This window comes from Eretmochelys imbricata, chromosome 4 (genome assembly GCF_965152235.1).
Source record: "Eretmochelys imbricata isolate rEreImb1 chromosome 4, rEreImb1.hap1, whole genome shotgun sequence".
NCBI classification, from domain to species: Eukaryota; Metazoa; Chordata; order Testudines; family Cheloniidae; genus Eretmochelys; species Eretmochelys imbricata.
Genome location: NC_135575.1, coordinates 146,238,668 through 146,259,548, shown reverse-complemented (window position 1 = coordinate 146,259,548; position 20,881 = coordinate 146,238,668). Strand labels below are relative to the sequence as shown.

General features: G+C 48.8%; 1 protein-coding gene across 1 annotated transcript in view; it reads right to left on the bottom strand.

The window, feature by feature from the left end:
• Nucleotides 1–822: 822 nt before the first annotated feature.
• The window catches only part of SEMA4F (ssemaphorin 4F), a 135,577-nt gene continuing 115,518 nt past the window's right edge, over nt 823–20,881 (bottom strand). Inside the window, exons 10-14 of the mRNA XM_077814737.1 lie at nt 14,946–15,168; nt 13,648–13,757; nt 9,754–9,911; nt 2,265–2,323; nt 823–1,445 (exon numbers count right to left, since the gene is read on the bottom strand). Of these exons, the coding sequence (XP_077670863.1) occupies nt 823–1,445; nt 2,265–2,323; nt 9,754–9,911; nt 13,648–13,757; nt 14,946–15,168 (1,173 nt within the window). The remainder of the gene's footprint in view (nt 1,446–2,264; nt 2,324–9,753; nt 9,912–13,647; nt 13,758–14,945; nt 15,169–20,881) is intronic.

Here is a 20,881-nt window from a genome sequence, read left to right as displayed (position 1 = left end):
GCACTGGCCAAGAGGTCTCCAGGGGCATTTACTGTCTCTTGTGTACCAGACTGTGAAGGTAGAGAAGACCCCACAGGAACACACAAGGCTTCGGTAAGTGCTGGCTGTGCGTGCTTCCTGCTCTTGAAGAAGCCAATAGCAGGTCTCCACCACCACCACTCCCCACAGCTGAGCAGCAGGCAGGGATGAGGGAGACGTGGAATATTGTTCCAGATAGCTCGGGTTACAGTCACAATCAAGGCTAATTTTAGCCAATACAATCATCACTTCCAGGGAATATCTACAGGATGCAGAGCCCAGGGACCCAGCCCTGGAGCATTTTTGCCAAACAACACCACCAGGCTAGTAACACAGAAACTCCGATGACCTGTTCCAAGCAACTTCACAGAGGTTGGGGGACCTGGGGCACAAGGACTCAAAGCCACTCAGCAAGGAATTCTTTGGCCAGAGCCCGGAGGCTACATGAAGGTTTTAGTAGAAATAAAGCCGGGCGAGTTCCACTCTCAGACACACCAGCTCTGCTCACTGACCACAATGGAGCATCACACTAACTCCAGGCCTAGACGGCCGCATCAGTCAGATGGATTCTGAGAACGGGAACTCTGGCAATGACATGAAGAAAGATGCTCGACTTGCAGTGTCAACAGTGGCTGTGCCCCTCTTCGCCTTTTGGGGAAGCCACTGCCAGGCATGTCAATGATGGCTGTGCCCTTCCTCCCCCTAGGGGGCAGACAGTGCCAGGGAGGTCAGTGATGGCTGTGCCCAACTAGGGGCAGGCATCGCCGTGGGTGTTGGTGATGGATGTGCTCCCTTCGGGGGCTACTAAATGGAGGTTTCATCGCACTTGGCCAGTGGAACCCCTGTCAGGTAGATCCGGGCTTGGTCTTTGTCCAGCTCATTGATGTAGAGGTGGGGGAAGCCACTGAGGCTGCCATTCTTCTTAGCTGTAGCCAGCGGGTGGCGCTCGTCTTCCGGGGAGCTTGGCGTGTGTGGCTCATGGCTGCAGCTAGTTGTATTCGACTGCATCAAATCCAGTCCATTTCTCTCACGGCTGAGCAGCTCCCTCTGGAGTCGCTCTTGTCGTCTCCTCTCGTAGATGAAGAAACAGCCAGAGCCAGCAGCAAAGCCTAGGAAAAACAAGAGGAGTCCCACCAGGACACTGTAGTTCCGCTCAGTTGTCTTCCAGGTGTTAGCAGAGCTGCTGCCCCTCACCAGGCTGTAGGAGGCGACCACGCCCCCTGCTCCACCTTCCATGCACTGGCAGGTGTAATCACCAAGGGTATCCTCTGTCACTGTGAACTCCAGCCCATCGCTGCGCAAGGCGTACATGGAGGCATCTTGGAAAGGTCTCTGCCACGTGCAGGTTGCCCAGGCTGACGGTGGAGTACAGGGGAGCACAACCCGGGCAGCCAGGGACACTGGCACCTCGACTGTAACAGGCACATCTGCAAGTGGGAGAGAAACACTGCATTGGGGCAGAACCCGAACATGAGACAGGGCTCCTGCAGTATGTGCTACCGATTCTCCACAGGCATGGGCAAGCAGGGGAGGAGCATCCCCCAGCCCAGTCCCATGGAAATAACAAGAGGGCAGCTGTATCCCTTAGAGACAAAAAAGAGGGTACGAAGCATACGGCACAGGGACACTGGGAAGGTGAACCCACAGCCTGGGTTCCTCAGGGGAAGCACAACTCTCGGATCCCCTCTTTGGTGGAGTTTCTTCCTTCTTCCCCTCTTCAGAATAAGCCCTCCCCACATCCTCTTAGTCTTTCACAGGCCCCCCGCTATTGCACTGAAAGAAGCGCCCTCCCAAACCCGAGTCACTCTATGCCCCCACCTCAGTCCAGAGCCACTCTGGTCTCCATGCCCCTTTCTCCCTACCGCCAGCATCTGCTGCACAGCCACACAACCTGCATCTGCTGGCCCAGGCTGGGGGAAGGTGCATGACCCCAAACCAGTGGAGAGGTGGTCAATCAGGGCTCAGTACAGGCTCGTGTCGTGACATGGCCCTTCTTCCCAGATGCCACTGGTCCTGCCCTTTTCACAGCAGAGACCCCCGTGCACAACCCCTCCCCGCAGTTAGTCTGCGCAAAGCCAGGCGTGTCAAAGAGATGTGCTTACCCCTTCAGATATGGGAACACCGATCTCTGAGCCAGCGCCACGCTGCTCAGGAACCCCTCAGAGCCATACCCACCTAGGCCCTAACTTCCAAACTTCTCAGTGCTGGATGCGCTTCCAGCACTGAGCTGCCCTCAGGCCACATACCTGCTGTTCCCTGTGGACACACTGTTAAGATGCTTAGAGATGTGAGGTCCTGCAGTAACCTGAGATGAGGCAGAAAAGAGATCATGATGAATTCCAGTGGCTGCTGCAGCCTCATCAGGAAATGACCCACCCAGCCCAGGTTCCTGTGTGTAGGGGAGGTGAGTCTGGCTCTGCAGCAGGTGAGGAAGGGGGAAGCACATTAGGAGGGGGGATCCTAGACTAGGGGATAAGCCTCCATTTCTGAGCAGCACTCAGTTACACAGGGGGTCTTAGAGAGGGGCCTAAAGGCAGGAAATCCAGGGACAGAAATTAAAACTTCCAGTATCTGCAACGGACAGAGGTTACCCGGCTACCATAGGATCAGAGCTTAACCCCTGCCTGGGGACTGCCCCTCCCTGGGCTGAGGTCAGTTTCTAGGAGAACTGAGAAGTGCTGTTTTCTAGGGATTTACCTGCCCTATCTACCTCACTACCATCAGAAAACTGCCCTGCACTCTAGTTTGTGTTCAGGCACACACAACGGTACCAACACCAGGTTGAAAAGGAGGCAAGCTGGCCAGGAGTGTGTGTCTACTGGGAAAGGGGGAGCGAGAGGAAAGTAATTGAGGATGTCAGGAATGGGAATGTTGGTTGGTGGCAAAGGAGTGGGATCAGGCTCAGGAAGGAATTAATTCCCAGCAGAGGCTTGCAGGACTTTGTGCAGGGTCTAAGGATCTCAAAACATTTTGCAGACTGACTGTCCTGTAATACAGAGAGCCTACAGCATTGGGCCTGGTGCAAGACATGAAGCCTGAACCATCTGTGAACTAAAGTCAGGCCACATATTACAGCACATGCCTATAAGTTCACTGTCCAGTAGATGAACTTGGCGACGGTGCTGCTAGAATCGCTAAAACACACTTAATATTTATGAAAAAAGAAAAGGAGTACTTGTGGCACCTTAGAGACTAACCAATTTATTTGAGCATAAGCTTTCGTGAGCTACAGCTCACTTCATCGGATGCATACTGTGGAAAATACAGAAGATGTTTTTATACACACAAACCATGAAAAAATGGGTGTTTGTCACTACAAAGGGTTTTCTCTCCCCCCACTCCACTCTTGAGGAGAGTGGAGTGGGGGGAGAGAAAACCCTTTGTAGTGACAAACACCCATTTTTTCATGGTTTGTGTGTATAAAAACATCTTCTGTATTTTCCACAGTATGCATCCGATGAAGTGAGCTGTAGCTCACGAAAGCTTATGCTCAAATAAATTGGTTAGTCTCTAAGGTGCCACAAGTACTCCTTTTCTTTTTGCGAATACAGACTAACACGGCTGTTACTCTGAAACTTAATATTTATGTAAACACATTCCAAAAGGCTAGCATAATTACATGCCAACCTACCACAAGATAATATGGTTTGACAGAAGTGATGAATAGGGATGTTTTGTCTGAAACATCAGAAGCAAGGTACAAGGGGAGGTAACAAACAGATGACAAGAAACATTTAAGGTGGTAATGTAAGTTGTTTACCCCAGTTGTTTGTCTCAGTCTATAAATGTTGGGATATCTCCTCGTACCCTTTGTATGGCTCAGGGGACAGCAGAAACTCCTGCTGCTGACTGAGACCTGGCCCTAGAGAGAGAAGGGCTACGTGGAGGGTTGAAGTGAGCCTCTTAGGCTAACATAAACCTCCTGGAAGCGTGGGACCCACGGGGACAAGGCTGGAGCTCTGCCACAATAGTTAAGACCCAGGCAGACTGCGAAGAGCTACAAAAGGATCTCTCAAAACTGCGTGGCTGGGCAACAAAATGGCAGATGAAACTTAATGTTGATAATGCAAAGTAATGCTCATTGGAAAGCATAATCCCAAACAGACATACAAAATGATGGGGTCTAAATTAGCTGTTACCAGTCAAGAAAGATCTTTGAGTCATTATGGATAGTTCTCTGAAAACATCCACTCAATGTGCAGCGGCAGTCAAAAAAGTGAACAGAATGCTGGGAATAATTGCGAAAGGGATAGATAATAGGACAGAAAATATGTTGCCTCTATATAAATCCATGGTACTCCCACATCTTGAATACTGTGTGCAGATGTGGTCGCCCAATCTCAAAAAAGATATATTGGAACTGGAAAAGGTTCAGAAAAGGGCAACAAAAATGATTAGGGGTATGGAACAGCTTCTGTATGAGGAGATGTCAAGGTTCCTCCCCTCTCTGAACGCTAGGGTACAGATGTGGGGACCTGCATAAAAACCTCCTAAGCTTATCTTTACCAGCTTAGGTCAAAACTTCTCCAAGGTACAAAATATTCCACCCTTTGTCCTTGGATTGGCCGCTACCACCACCAAACAAATACTGGTTACTGGAGAAGAGCTGTTTGGAAACGTCTTTCCCCCCAAATACTTCCCAAAGCCTTGCACCCCACTTCCTGGACAAGGTTTGGTAAAAAGCCTCACCAATTTGCCTAGGTGACTACAGACCCAGACCCTTGGATCTGAGAACAATGAAAAAGCATTTAGTTTTCTTACAAGAAGACTTTTAATAGAGATAGAAGTAAATAGAAGTAAAGAAATCCCCTCTGTAAAATCAGGATGGTAGATACCTTACAGGGTAATTAGATTCAAAACATAGAGAATCCCTCTAGGCAAAACCTTAAGTTACAAAAAAGATACACAGACAGAAATAGTTATTCTATTCAGCACAATTATTTTCTCAGCCATTTGAAGACATCATAATCTAACACATACCTAGTTAGATTACTTACTAAAAGTTCTAAGACTCCATTCCTGGTCTATCCCCGGCAAAACAGCATATAGACAGACCCACAGACCCTTTGTTTCTCTCCCTCCTCCCAGCTTTTGAAAGTATCTTGTCTCCTCATTGGTCATTTTGGTCAGGTGCCAGTGAGGTTACCTTTAGCTTCTTAACCCTTTACAGGTGAGAGGAGTTTTCCTCTGGCCAGGAGGGATTTTAAAGGGGTTTACCCTTCCCTTTATATTTATGACAGGAGAGATTAATAAGACTGGGACTTTTCAGCTTGGAAAAGAGATGGCTAAGGGGAGATATGATTGAGGTCTATAAAATCATGACTGGTGTAGAGAAAGTAGATAAGGAAGTGTTGTTTACTACTTCTCATAACACAAGAACTAGGGGTCACCAAATTAAATTAATAGGCAGCAGGTTTAAAACAAACAAAAGGACTTATTTCTTCACCCAATGCAGTGTCAACCTGTGGAACTCCTTCCTAGAAGATGTTGTGAAGGCCAAGATCATAATAGGGTTCAAAAAAGAACCCTAGATAAATTCATGGAGGATAGGTCCATCAATGGCTATTAGCCTGTTTGCCAGAAGCTGGGAATGAGCGACGGGATGGATCACTTGATGATTACTTGTTCTGTTCATTCCCTTGTCTGCTACCTGCTGGCTAGATCAGCCTGAAACCAGCCAAATCTAGGAATTATTTTGGGGTAGGTCTCTGGCCTGTGTTATACAGGAAGTCAGACTAGATGATCCCAATGGTACCTTCTATGATGGTACATGTCCCATTCCAGTGACAGCAAGCCTAATGAGCATCACTGCACTTAGGCAAAGCCAATTAGGTGCCCTTGCAGAGCATGCTCTACCTGGAGAAGGTGAAGCTTGCCACAGAGCAGGGGGGAAGTTTGCCTGAGAGTCAAGGCTGCTAGAGGCTTCTAGGGAGCCCAGTAGCCAGGGGAGCCCAGCCCGAGGCAGTGACCAGACTTCCTTTTCCCCCAGTTTAGGGCAGTTAGACACTGCAGCCCTAGGAAGGACTCTGGATGTCTGCTCTCCATCAGTGCCCTGTAGCTGGACCTGAGGACCTGCACCAGGGATTGGAGGTAATTATACTCTGAAAGCACCATGGGAGTGAGGTCAAGTCCTGCAGGGAACAGTGAGCATGTCCAGGAGCGGGGGTTCTGCGGGGACCCAGGGGCAAGAGGTGATAGCTGAGTCCCGGTTGAGAGCTGGCCAGCTAAACCTTCTCACCATGGAATCTATGAATCAATCATACAGATACAGAAACAGCTGAAGGCTGAGTTGCTGAGGTGAGCTATGACCACTGCCATACATTCTATAAATGTCCCTGGGTCTGATGAAAGGCCAAAATGGAGTTGTGGTCTCCTACTACAAATCTTAAGTATTTCCTGTGGCCCAGGTGAATTGAAACATGGAAATAGGCATCCTCCATGTCAGCTTACCAGTTGTTGAGATCTGGGAATAGGTTAATAGAGAAGGAATATCATACTGAACGTTATCTTTCTGATAAAGGTGTTTAACTTTCTTAAGTCCAGGATAGGCCTCAGTCCCCCTCTTTTTTGGGGGTATGAGGAAATATTGAAAGTAGAATCCCTCCCTTTCTCCTGTGCTGTAAAGGGGCCTCCTCTATAGCTCCAAGAGCTAAAAGAGACTGCACCTCCTGCAGCAGTATGGTCTCATGAGAGGGGTACCCGAACAGGGATGGGGTAGGACAAGGACTGAAACTGGATGCTGCATCCCCATTCTGAGTGTCTAAAACCCCTTGATCACTAGTTGTGGAGTTGCAGACACATAGGAACTGGAGAGGGGGTGCCCAAAGAAAGGGATGGGTTGGGAAGATCCTGGTTGATGGATACTCAGCTCTCAAAGCAGTCAAGTCAGCTGCTTTGAAAGGCCATGAAGACAGATGCTGCAGGGATTCATCTCAGAAATTGGTGATGTTTCTTTGAGGAGTGACAGTTAATACAGTTGTGCTTAGATAAAAATGCTTAGTAGTTTGCTATTTGCATTTATAGGCTAGTCGCTAAGTACGCCACCCTACCCAACAAGCCTAGTCTTTCTAGCTCCTTATATTTTGGTGTGGCTTTGAACTGCTCCCACCCTGATTTGTCCTTGCCAAGCCAGAACCAGGGAACACAGCACAGGGTGAGCAAAAATTCTGTTGGAATCCCTGTGAGAGCATATGGTGTTTGTGATCCATCCTCTGCAAAGTAGGTGTCAGGGAGGCAGATGTCTGCCAAAGGAGTTTGGCCAGGTCCTACAATGCGTTGTCTCTAGGCACTGCTACAGCTACCTGCAGGATTTCTAGCAACCTAAGAGGGTTCTGAGGCCGATGGAGACATCCATCTCCTGAGCTGACCTGATGGCCTGCCTTGAGCCTGTTTCTGAGACGTCACAAAAAGGCTGCTGAGGCTCATCCATGACTCTGATCACTATCCCATGCGGCTCATCCCCATGGGAACTGATGCTGCTGCCAGGACTGAACCTGAACAGATCAGTAGTGACTAAAGGGCTCTGGGAGCGAGGCTGAAGAAGTCTGGAGCAGTGGTGGCTCTGACCTAGGGACTGCTTGGTGTCAACAGGCAGAGGGCACAACCGGGGGCATAAGGATTACAGGGATGGTCTGGTATTTGCAGACTAGTTTGGTCATGTCAGGTCATAGAATATCAGGGTTGGAAGGAACCTCAGGAGGTCATCTAGTCCAAACTCCTGCTCAAAGAAGGACCAATCCCCAGCTAAAGCATCCCAGCCAGGACTTTGTCAAACTTGACCTTAAAAACCTCTAAGGAAGGAGATTCCACCACCTCCCCAGGTAACACATTCCAGTGTTTCACCACCATTAACGGAAAAAGTTTTTCCTAATATCCAACCTAACCTCCCCCACTGCAACTTGAGACCATTACTCCTCATTCTGTCATCTGCTAGCATTGAGAACAGTCTAGATCCATCCTCCTTGGAACTCCCTTTCAGGTAGTTGAAAGCAGCTATCAAATTCCCCCTCATTCTTCTCTTCTGCAGACTAAACAATCCTAGTTCCTTCAGCCTCTACTCACAAGTAAAGTGCTCCAGCCTCCTAATCATTTTTGTTGCCCTCCGCTGGACTCTTTCCAATTTTTCCACATCCTTCTTGTAGTGTGGGGCCCAAAACTGGACACAGTACTCCAGATGAGGCCTTACCAATGTCGAATAGAGAGGAACGATCACGTCCCTCGATTTGCTAGCAGTGCCCCTACTTATACATCCCAAAATGCCGTTAGCCTTCTTGGCAACAAGGGCACACTGTTGACTCATATCCAGCTTCTCATTCACTGTAACCCCTAGGTCCTTTTCTCCAGAACTGCTGCCTAGCCATTCGGTCCCTAGTCTGAAGCAGTGCATGGGATTCTTCCATCCTAAGTGCAGAACTCTGCATTTGTCCTTGTTGAACCTCATCAGATTTTTTTGGCCCAATCCTCTAATTTGTCTAGGGCCCTCTGTATCCTATCCCTACCCTCCAGTATATCTACCACTCCTCCTACTTTAGTGTCATCTGAAAACTTGCTCAGGGTGCAGTCCACACCATCCTCCAGATCTTTAATGAAGAGTATTGAACAAAACCGGCCCCAGGACCAACCCTTGGGGCACTCCGCTTGATACCGGCTGCCAACTAGACATGGAGCCATTGATCACTACCTGTTGAGCCCGACGATCTAGCCAGCTTTCTATCCACCTTATAGTCCATTCATCCAGCCCATACCTCTCTAACTTGTTGGCAAGAATACTGTGGGAGACCGTATCAAAAGCTTTGCTAAAGTCAAGGAATAACACATGCACTGCTTTTGGAGTACGGTGTCCAGTTTTGGGCCCCACACTACAAGAAGGATGTGGAAAAATTGGAAAACGTCCAGCGGAGGGCAACAAAAATGATTAGGGGATTGGGACACATGACTTATGAGGAGAGGCTGAGGGAACTGGGATTGTTTAGTCTGCGGAAGAGAAGAATGAGGGGGGATTTGATAGCTGCTTTCAACTCCCTGAAAGGGGGTTCCAAAGAGGATGGAGCAAGACTGTTCTCAGTGGTAGCTGATGACAGAACAAGGAGTAATGGTCTCAAGTTGCAGCGGGGGAGGTTTAGGTTGGATATTAGGAAAACTTTCACTAGGAGGGTGGTGAAACACTGGAATGCGTTACCTAGGGAGGTGGTGGAATCTCCTTCCTTAGATATTTTTAAGGTCAGGCTTGACAAAACCTTGGCTGGGATGATTTAGTTGGGGATTGGTCCTGCTTTGAGCAGGGGGTTGGACTAGATGACCTCCTGAGGTCTCTTCCAACCCTGATATTCTATGATTCTATGATTAAAGAATGGAGAGAAGCAGAAAAATGGGGTATCTAGGCTGGTATCACTGGCAGAGTGCAGGGGGCGGGTGGGAAGCAGCATTCTGGACAAGTTGGCATTAGAAGGGCTGGGGCTCAGGGAGGCCAGAGGGCAGGAAGCTGAAATGGCCCTGGCCAGAGGAGATGGGACCCAGGATGGGGATCTTAAGGTCGCAGGTGTTGCAAATAGCAAGGTTGCAGAGCTGATGACAGGCTATTTGAAGATGTCAGATTTCAGGGAAAAGACATCACCATCCAGGCTATAGGCAACTGGCAGCGGTGGCAATCCCTCAAGGTCGAGGATGATCTCTTTCACAGGTTTTATTTTTCATGGGTCCTTTGGTGACAATAGGAAATGGAGGCAAGTCGCTTACCCGCTTTGTCCCTGGTGGTGTATACAAGCACCCAGCTCTCTGCTCCAGGCACAGGATGGGTCTCTGCCCAGGACACACTCGATGCAGCTCTTGTATCTCTCACAGTCTGTTGTGTTGACCTGAGTCACTTCAGTAGGGGACCCTACATACAACCAGCTCTACAAAGATAACAAGAGAGAACAGAAGGTGAAAACCAACATTTGCAAAGTTTGGCTATGTACAAAGAGTATCTTGGGCACACTAGATGGGCTCAGGTGGGAGCTGAGCACCCAGGAGATTTTTAAAGTCGGGGTTTGTTTGTGCCCAAGTTGCCCAATGAGCACTCCAAGAGAGGACAACAGGGCAAAGTCTAAGTGATAGGTACCCCTCTACCTCCCATAACAAGGTGCTCACAGAGATGTAGGCTCATCCCTGAAGCCATCCAGCACCTCATGACTTTAAAGGGGAGCAGGAGAGAGGCCAACCCATAGGAACCAGGCTCCTCTACATCCTAGACAGGGTCAGCACAGCACTCTTTGCCTATGTGTCCTCTGAGGGATGTAACTGGCATCAGCAAGTTTGCTCCCTCTCTGCCTAGGGGGCTTTGAAATGATGTGACCTGCAGGGTGTGATGCTCTGTACCTCAGGGGAACACCCTGCACCCTCATGTTCATCCTTAGAATATGATTGTGTGGTATCCAATGCAAAGTTTGTCATGTCGGGTGTCTTTGGAAGGTTCATGATGCACTGAGCATTGTTGTTAGTAATGTTTTAGGTTGTAATTTCATGTATATAGTTATGAGGCAGAAAATGTCCTCATGGCTTAAAACAAGCCCAGGCAAAAACTCTCCAGGAGCGGAGGGGCAGAACAACATCCCATGGTTAAGGAATCCAAAGCCCTCTCTCCGACACCACCTGCATAACCATGCATTTACCTCCACAATTCGACGGTCCATACCTGGGCCTTTTCCTTCAACAGGGAGGATGGACAAGAACACAACTTGCACCTCAAATTCCTTTATCCTTCTTCCCAGAACCACATAGTCCACAGTGACCCGCTCAAGGTCATTCTTGGCAGTATCATTGGTGCCCACATGGAGCATCGTGGTGCCCATGAACTCATACAAGCTTGCAGCATCCAGAGGCCATAACTGGACACTGCAAGATGGAGGTTCCCAGGGTTGTGTCTGGAACCGGAGATATTGGCTAGCTGCACAATCCACAATCGGTTGTACAATCCAAGCAGCAGCTGGCTAAAAGCGCTCACTCACGTAGCTGGGAGCAGCTTACATGCTAGAGGCTGTGCATGAACAGCCCAGGAGTGGGGGTTTTCACAGCAGAGCAGGGTAAGGCTGGCTCCCAGAGTTGAGGATTGGAGTGACCTAGCAGATCACTGGTCCAGAGAACACCAGGGGTACATCACAGTGGCACAGCAAGCAGGGTATATGTACAGCTTGTTACATCATACAAGGTACATGAACTTCTAGATCAGGTGGAATTTTCTGTCAGTGGAGGGGGCACTGCGCTGTCCTCCTCAGGGGTCTAAGGACAGAACATAGGACACTTCCCTGCTCCATGAATACGAAGGATGGATGCAACATGCAGAAGTTGATAACTTCTCTAATAACCAAATACCCTTTATTTGTTACATAGAGCAGCCTGAGTAAGTTTCCTTTGACATGGTCCAGGGGCCAGAAAATGAAGCTAGATAAACTCAGAGTAGAAATAAGGGGCAAACTTTTTGTTTAACAGTGACGGGAATTAGCCACTGGAACAACTGACCGAGGGATGTGGTGCATTCTCCATCACCTGGAGTCTTTAGATCAAGGCCTGGCTCTCAACAGGATCTGCTCTAGATCAGACAGAAGTTATGGGTTGGATGCAGGAATCACTGGGTGAGGTTTTCTGGCCAGTACTACACAGGAGGTCAGATTACATGAGCAGAGATCCCTTCTGCCCTTGAAATCTGTACATCTGGGAATCACTTACACCCCAGTGACCAGTTCCCTCCCCACCCCATTGCTTTCTGAGGCTTTTCTATCATTTGACGGGCTGGTGCGGTCATTATGCCATCCCCGTCAACACCAGGCACCCCTTGCTGAAGTATCTTGAGCAGCCTTGGTGGCAGAGTGCAATGGGGAAGTAGTGACGTTTAGAAACAGGGAGTACAGCATCACAGCACCAAGGTCCCCTAAGGCTGAGGCACCAGGCGCTCAGTGCTGATAGTAGATTTTCAAAGACCAAGCACTGCCCACATTGAGCTTTGAAAAATCTTCACGCAGTCTGAGTGACTAAATCTGGGCCCCTAGAAGGGTCCCTTTGACAATCTGCATTCAGGCTCTATAATCCCAAGAGCCCGTGGGTGCCTCTCCTGCATAGCCAGGATCTTTGCATTCCTCCCACTTTGTGCAGTTTCCTATCACCTCCTTCACAAATCAGGCAGGGATCAGCTAATGGGACACTCCTGCTCTCTAGTGTGAGGAGGAGTGCAATACAACAAGTGGAAGATATAGACAGCCACTCGAATAACATTTTGAGTGGGAGTTGTCTCTCTGGGGATGGGTGAAGACGGAAGTGAGACTGGTGCGAGAGCTGTGACTCAGCAAACTGCACAATGAAGAAGGAAGATGTCCTCAAACAGGAACTCCCAAGGGAGACAGAGCAGAGCCACCTCAATGCTAGCACCTCCACAAGACTATGACATGCTGCACTGCTGCAGCAAGAAAGGAGCTGGACAGGGTCACAGCCACATCTCTTGAACTAAAGATTTGGATCTCACAAAGAAGCACGTGCCCAGCCCAATAGAAACTGCTCTTCTAAGAGCTCCGGTTCAGTGCCAAGCATGGATCCATCCATATGGTAACTCTCAGAAGAGCAATCTATGACCCAGACACGGAGAATTGAACAGTCTCCTCCCTATGAGGTGAAAAGATTAAGGGTGTGATCATTAGGGCAGAGAAGTCTAATGTATTGTGCGGAATGTTCGCTCACAGCTGAACAAAATACTCCCCTGTGAGTAAATGGAGACTAGAGGAAGAGCCTGTGTACCTGCAAGGACCTGAGAAAGGAACTGCAGACAGGGCCAATGCAGCTGACCTGTCTCCCCACCTCACACTGAGTCTGGGATCAGGAAGGAGGGGGAGGGATAGCTCAGTGGTTTGAGCATTGGCCTGCTAAACCCAGGGTTGTGAGTTCAATCCTTGAGGGGGCCACTTAGGGATCTGGGACAAAAATTGGGGATTGGTCCTGCTTTGTGCAGGGGGTTGGATTAGATGACCTCCTGAGGTCCCTTCCAACCCTGATATTCTACGATTTCTAGAAGTTGGCCCAAGGTACCCGAGAAACTCTTCCCCTACTCTGGATGACACCATGACAGCTATATAGGGCTGGAGCCGCCAGCCACAAAGGAAAGGCTCATGAGCATAAGAATAGCACTTTTGTGGCTAGCCGCTCACAGCTGTGGGAGTCACTCCCAGCACAAATCTCAGTACTGCCAGGACCACATATTAAACTCACATGACCACCGTTCCTTCAGCAACCAGCCAACAGGGGCAAGGAGAAGAGAAACAAGATTCCATGGAATTTTTAATATATAACCTGTTAGATGTACAGTTGCCATGGTGCTGAGCACAGTATAATCACTCAGACAGGTAACCAGAGGCATCTGGGTAAGGGAGGAATCTATTACCCTTACCAACAGGGAGCAATGGGACCCAGTAAACCTCATTTACCAGTGAATCAGGGATAAGCAAGGCTGGGGGCAGGCAGCCGCTTTCTGGATTTGATCTAGCAGACCCATATTTTCCCACCCTGAAGGTGTCAGTTTCCTTTTCAAATACCCCGTGTCCATCAGTGCTTGGAACATGCCAGCCTAGCCAGTGCTAGCTCCAGGCACCCAGAGGCTTGTTCCCTCACCTGGTGGAGCTGCAGGTTCTGAATTGGCTGGGGCTCTGGGAACAGTGTCAGATCCTCAATGATGACAGCTTTTTGGGCAATCTTCACTGCTTTGTGCAAATGTCCATCCTCTGTAAAGGGAAGGCCAGAGTAGAGGGAGAGATTAGATCAGCACCCCCATCTGGTGCCACAGCAGCAGACAAGCTCCACAACCATCCTTTCCCAAAAGGGCCTCACAGCTCCCATGCCAGGGGGTGGCCATTCTTGCTCTCACTTCAGACAGCTGCCCACCAGCCTGCATCGCAAGCTCTCCCTGACACCTCCTCTCTCCATCACTGTGGACAACATCAGCATCTGCCTGTCACTCAGTCCCATAACGCAGAGGTCACCTTTGACTCTGGATGTGACGACCTAGAGAGAGGTCATACCATGTCTATGTCTTGCAGATTCTTTCTACATAATGTCTCTCAGATACGGTCTCTCCTACCACCCACACAGCTAAAATTCTCATCTGGGCTCTGGTTCTTGCACGTCTCCATTACTGAACATCCTTCTCCCTGGCCTCGACAAATGCAGTCTTGCCCAACGCACACCATTCAGAATGCTGCTGCAGAGATTGCTTTCCTAGCCCATTGCTTTGACCATGCCAGCCCCTCCCCACATACCTCCACTGGTTTCCCCTTTTTTGTCACTTCAGACATATGCCCTTGTCTTTGCTTTCAAGCCCCTTTGCAACCTATTCCCACCCTACCTATCATCTCTCCTTAACTACTGAACTGCTGACTCCCGTCCCGAGTCAGCCCATCATGCCAGCTTCCATTGCCCACTTGTTACATTATGAAACAAACATTTTGTGCTTTCTCCCCTGCTGCCTCCCACACGTGGGAGATGCTCCCAGTAAACAGCCCCCAAACTAACTCATTATCCTCCTTCAAAACCCTCCTTTGCTGTGAAGTCTAGAAAAAAATTGGCAATGGTGCTAATGTGCTAAGCCCATTTCCTACCATGCTGACCAATATTGTCTCTGTTTCTTGGTACTCGCCCCTCAGTCTGTCTGTGTCCATCTCTTGTGTTATTCTTAGACTAAGCTCCTTGGGACAGGGACTTTTGTTTGTTCTGAATTTGTACAGTGCCTAGCACCATGGGCTCCAAGTCCATGACTGGGCTCCTAGGAGCTACAATACAAATAATAAATCATCTCTCCACTCCATGTGGCTGCTCCCAGGTGACTGCACCTGATTTACAGCCATACCCTCCCAACCTGTGCGCATTCTTTCCCTGTGCCTGTCCATTCCTGTCCCCACCCAGTGCTGCCTCACCGGTCCCCAGGTACAGCATATCATATTCCTGCCCAGAGATGCTTCTGACACGATGTACTGCAATTCTGAGGTACTGTGTGTCCAGCTTGACCAACACGGGCCTCATTTCCAGCGGGTGAACAACCTGGTCCATGAGAGGATGATCTCTGACAAATGTCAGAACACGGTCAGGCAGTGCCAGGGAGGAGCCAAAGCCAGCCAGCTTCATGCTCTTGGTAATGCACTGTGGGTAAAAAACAGGAAGACATGTTCAAATGACCTGGGCAGCAGAACAGCTGGACTGGATGTTGTTTCCTAGTCAGAAACTGTTAATTCCACTCCTTCAGCAGCCTTGGGACCTTCTGAATACAAAGTATGGTGCATACAACCTGCATATGGGGTTTCATACACACACAGTAACAAATCACCTTGTGTTTCAGCAAATTTGACTGGGGTTAGCCCCACAATGGCCCATTTGGGGTATGTCTTCACTACCCTCCGGATCGGCAGGCAGCAATTGATCCAGCGGGGATCGATTTATTGCGTCTGGTCTAGACATGATAAATCGATTCCTGAGCGCTTTCCCATGGACTCCTGTATTCCAGCGCCACGAGAGGCGCAGGCAGAGTCGACGGGGGAGCGGCAGCAGTCGACTCATCGCTGTGGAGACACCACGGTAAGTCGATCTATGTTATTCACGTAGCTGAAGTTGCGAATCTTAGCTCGATCCCCCCCCCCCAGTGTAGACCAAGGGTCAGGCTTTTAAGGCACATCTCAGAGCAATAGAGGGACTACTTAGCTGCCCTTACAAACAGGTCACAAAGGTATTTACAGGCTAATGGCTGACTAGGGAGATGGTTAATAGGTTAACTAAGCACCTGAGAAAGGGGGATATAATGAGAAGCATTAGACACCACTCCCATCTCTGCCTACAACAAATCCTTCCCAGATTAAATCTGCCCTCTCACAATCAGTTATTTTTGGCCATTATAATTGCTAATTTTGGGGCTTCAGCATTTTGCCATTTTAGCTGTAAATGTATTTGCTGTATTTGTGCATTTTGCCTAGAAGGTTTTACTTGTAATTGTTTTTTATATATGTTTTTAAAGTATAGTTTTTTGCCCAGGAATTTTTGAAGTATTGGTGTTTTGCCTTGAGTGCTTTATTAGGCACTTCTGATGAAATCAGTTAATTTTTTAAAGAGGCATTCTGCCATAGTAGCACTTTTTTTTATAATAAATTACAGTAGCAACTTTTGTGCGTCCTGGAATTGCAGGATTGAGCACAGCGCTTGCTGGCCTGCACAAATGTACATGAGATTAACAAACACTAGCGTCCCATCTCTCACTCAATGACAGGTTTCAGAGTAACAGCCATGTTAGTCTGTATTCGCAAAAAGAAAAGGAGTACTTGTGGCACCTTAGAGACTAACCAATTTATTTGAGCATAAGCTTTCATGAGCCACAGCTCACTTCATCGGATGCATACTGTGGAAAGTGTAGAAGATCTTTTTATATACACACAAAGCATGAAAAAATACCTCCTCCCACCCCACTCTCCTGCTGGTAATAGCTTATCTAAAGCTATCACTCTCCTTACAATGTGTATGATAATCAAGTTGGGCCATTTCCAGCACAAAATGGATACTCTCATAAAAAACCAACCTTCCACACTAACTTCCTCGTGGCTGGAATTTACTAAAACTAGACAAGCCATTTACAACACACACTTTGCTTCTCTACAAAAGAAAAAAGGACACTAAACTTTCTAAACTACTACATGCCACAAGGGGCCACAGCAATGGTTCCCTCAACCCACCCAGCAATATTGTTAACCTATCCAACTATACTCTTAGTCCAGCAGAAGCAGCTGTCCTATCTCGGGGCCTCACCTTCTGCCCCTCCACCCTCACGAACATGATACAGTTCTGTGGTGACCTAGAATCCTATTTTCGACGTCTCCGACTCAAAGAATATTTCCAACATACCTCTGAACAACATACTAATCCACAGAGACCTCCCTACCAACACTACAAAAAGAAGGATTCTAGGTGGACTCCTCCTGAAGGTCGAAACAGCAGACTGGACTTCTACATAGAGTGCTTCCGCCGACGTGCACGGGCTGAAATTGTGGAAAAGCAGCGTCACTTGCCCCATAACCTCAGCCGTGCGGAACACAATGCCATCCATAGCCTCAGAAACAACTTTGACATCATAATCAAAAAGGCTGACAAAGGAGGTGCTGTTGTCATCATGAATAGGTCGGAATATGAACAAGAGGCTGCTCGGCAGCTCTCCAACACCACTTTCTATAAGCCATTACCCTCTGATCCCACTGAGAGTTACCAAAAGAAACTACAGCATTTGCTCAAGGAACTCCCTGAAAAAGCACAAGATCAAATCCGCACAGACACACCCCTGGAGACCTGGGATATTCTATCTACTACTCAAGATCCATAAACCTGGAAATCCTGGGCACCCCGTCATCTCAGGCATTGGCACCCTGACAGCAGGATTGTCTGGCTATGTAGACTCCCTCCTCAGGCCCTACGCTACCAGCACTCCCAGCTACCTTCGAGACACCACTGACTTCCTGAGGAAACTTCAATCCATCGGTGATCTTCCTGATAACACCATCCTGGCCACTATGGATGTAGAAGCCCTTTACACCAACATTCCACACAAAGATGGACTACAAGCCGTATCATAGAATCATAGAATATCAGGGTTGGAAGGGACCCCTGAAGGTCATCTAGTCCAACCCCCTGCTCGAAGCAGGACCAATTCCCAGTTAAATCATCCCAGCCAGGGCTTTGTCAAGCCTGACCTTAAAAACTTCCAAGGAAGGAGATTCCACCACCTCCCTAGGCAACGCATTCCAGTGTTTCACCACCCTCTTAGTGAAAAAGTTTTTCCTAATATCCAATCTAAACCTCCCCCACTGCAACTTGAAGCCATTACTCCTCGTTCTGTCATCTGCTACCATTGAGAACAGTCTAGAGCCATCCTCTTTGGAACCCCCTTTCAGGTAGTTGAAAGCAGCTATCAAATCCCCCCTCATTCTTCTCTTCTGCAGGCTAAACAATCCCAGCTCCCTCAGCCTCTCCTCATAAGTCATGTGTTCTAGACCCCTAATCATTTTTGTTGCCCTTCGCTGGACTCTCTCCAATTTATCCACATCCTTCTTGTAGTGTGGGGCCCAAAACTGGACACAGTACTCCAGATGAGGCCTCACCAATGTCGAATAGAGGGGGACGATCACGTCCCTCGATCTGCTCGCTATGCCCCTACGTATACATCCCAAAATGCCATTGGCCTTCTTGGCAACAAGGGCACACTGCTGACTCATATCCAGCTTCTCGTCCACTGTCACCCCTAGGTCCTTTTCCGCAGAACTGCTGCCTAGCCATTCGGTCCCTAGTCTGTAGCGGTGCATTGGATTCTTCCGTCCTAAGTGCAGGACCCTGCACTTATCCTTATTGAACCTCATCAGATTTCTTTTGGCCCAATCCTCCAATTTGTCTAGGTCCTTCTGTATCCTATCCCTCCCCTCCAGCGTATCTACCACTCCTCCCAGTTTAGTATCGTCCGCAAATTTGCTGAGAGTGCAATCCACACCATCCTCCAGATCATTTATGAAGATATTGAACAAAACCGTCAGGAACACTATCCCCGATAATGTCACGGCTAACCTGGTGGCTGAACTTTGTGACTTTGTCCTTGCCCATAACTATTTTACATTTGGGGACAATGTATGCCTTCAGATCAGCGGCACTGCTATGGGTACCCGCATGGCCCCACAGTATGCCAACATTTTTATGGCTGACTTAGAACAACGCTTCCTCAGCTCTCATCCCCTAACGCCCCTACTCTACTTGCGCTATATTAATGACATCTTCATCATCTGGACCCATGGAAAAGAAGCCCTTGAGGAATTCCACCAGGATTTCAACAATTTCCATCCCACCATGGATGGAACAGACATCCCCCCAACCTGAAGCAAATACTCACCAGCAACCACATACCACACAACAGAACCACTAACCCAGGAACCTATCCTTGCAACAAAGCCCGTTGCCAACTGTGCCCATATATCTATTCAGGGGACACCATCACAGGGCCTAATAACATCAGCCACACTATCAGAGGCTTGTTCACCTGCACATCCACCAATGTGATCTATGCCATCATGTGCCAGCAATGCCCCTCTGCCATGTACATTGGTCAAACTGGACAGTCTCTACGTAAAAGAATAAATGGACACAAATCAGATGTCAAGAATTATAACATTCATAAACCAGGTCAGAGAACACTTCAATCTCTCTGGTCACGCGATTACAGACATGAAAGTTGCTATATTACAACAAAAAAACTTCAAATCCAGACTCCAGCGAGAAACTGTTGAATTGGAATTCATTTGCAAATTTGATACAATTAACTTAGGCTTGAATAGAGACTGGGAGTGGCTAAGTCATTATGCAAGGTAACCTGTTTCCCCTTGTTTTTTCCTACCCCCCCTTCCCCCAGACGTTCTTGTTAAACCCTGGATTTGTGCTGGAAATGGCCCAACTTGATTATCATACACATTGTAAGGAGAGTGATCACTTTAGATAAGCTATTACCAGCAGGAGAGTGGGGTGGGAGGAGGTATTTTTCATACTTTGTGTGTATATAAAAAGATCTTCTACACTTTCCACAGTATGCATCCGATGAAGTGAGCTGTGGCTCACGAAAGCCTATGCTCAGATAAATTGGTTAGTCTCTAAGGTGCCACAAGTACTCCTTTTCTTTTTTCTCTCACTCAGTGTTACCCTTTCCAAGCAGTTAGGTTGCGACCCAACACTCCTTGGTTTGACTGATGTTTTGGCTGGATGGCTCCTGTCTCGGCGCGCCAATTTGTTGATAAATTGGGCACAGTTAATTGCTTGATCAGTCTTTGGTTTGTTATGAAATATACTTAAGAGACCAAATAACCAACGTTAGTTAGGTTTATTGCTATAAGCCATTATAATGTAGTACAGGAAAAAAGGTTTTATACCAGGCGTGGGCAAACTTTTTGGCTTCAGGGCCACATCGGGGTATGGAAATTGTATGGTGAGCCATGAATGCTCATAAAATTGGGGGTAGGGGTGAAGGAGGTGGTGAGGGCTCCAGCTGGGGCCAGAAACGAGGAGTTCAGGGTGCAGGAGGAGGCTCCGGGCCGGAGTGCGGGGGGGGGGGGGGGTATGCTCTGGGTGGGGCTGGGGATGAGGGGTTTGGGGTGTAGGAGGGGGCTCCAGGCTGGGACCGAGGGGTTTGGAGGGCGAGAGGGGGATCGGGGCTGGGACAGGCTGTTGGGGCACAGGACGGGTGAGGGCTCTGGTTGGGGGTGTGGGCTCTCGGGTACAAGAGGACACTCTGGGCTGGGATCAAGGGTGGGAGGGGGATCAGGGCTGTGGCAGGGGATTGGGGCACGGGGGGGGAGGGGGGGTGGGGCCCTCTGGACGGCGCTTACCGGAAGTATGTCCCACTCCAGCTCCAAGGCGTGGCCAGATGGCTCTGCACGCTTCCCCCTCCACAGATGCCACCCATGCAGCTGCCATTGGCTGGAAACCGTGGCCAATGGGAGCTGCGGGGTTGGCGCCTGCAGACGGCGCAGTATGCAGAGCCACCTGGCCACGTCTCCGCTTACGACGTAGGAGCTGGAATGGGGTCATGCCGGCTGCTTCCTATGAGCCATGCGGAGTGGAGCAAGTCCCCGAAACCGCTCCCTGTCTGGAGCGCCGGAGCGGGGCAAACCTCTGACCCCGCTCCCCAGTGGGAGCTGAAGGCCGGATTAAATGGTCTGATGGGCCGGATGTGGCCCGCGGGCCATAGCTTCCTGGAGACAGGTATTGTATAAAACTATCTCATGCAGTGTTGTTCCATTTACTTTATGTAGAAGATGGACTCCCCTAAAGCCATTTTTATACAGTACCC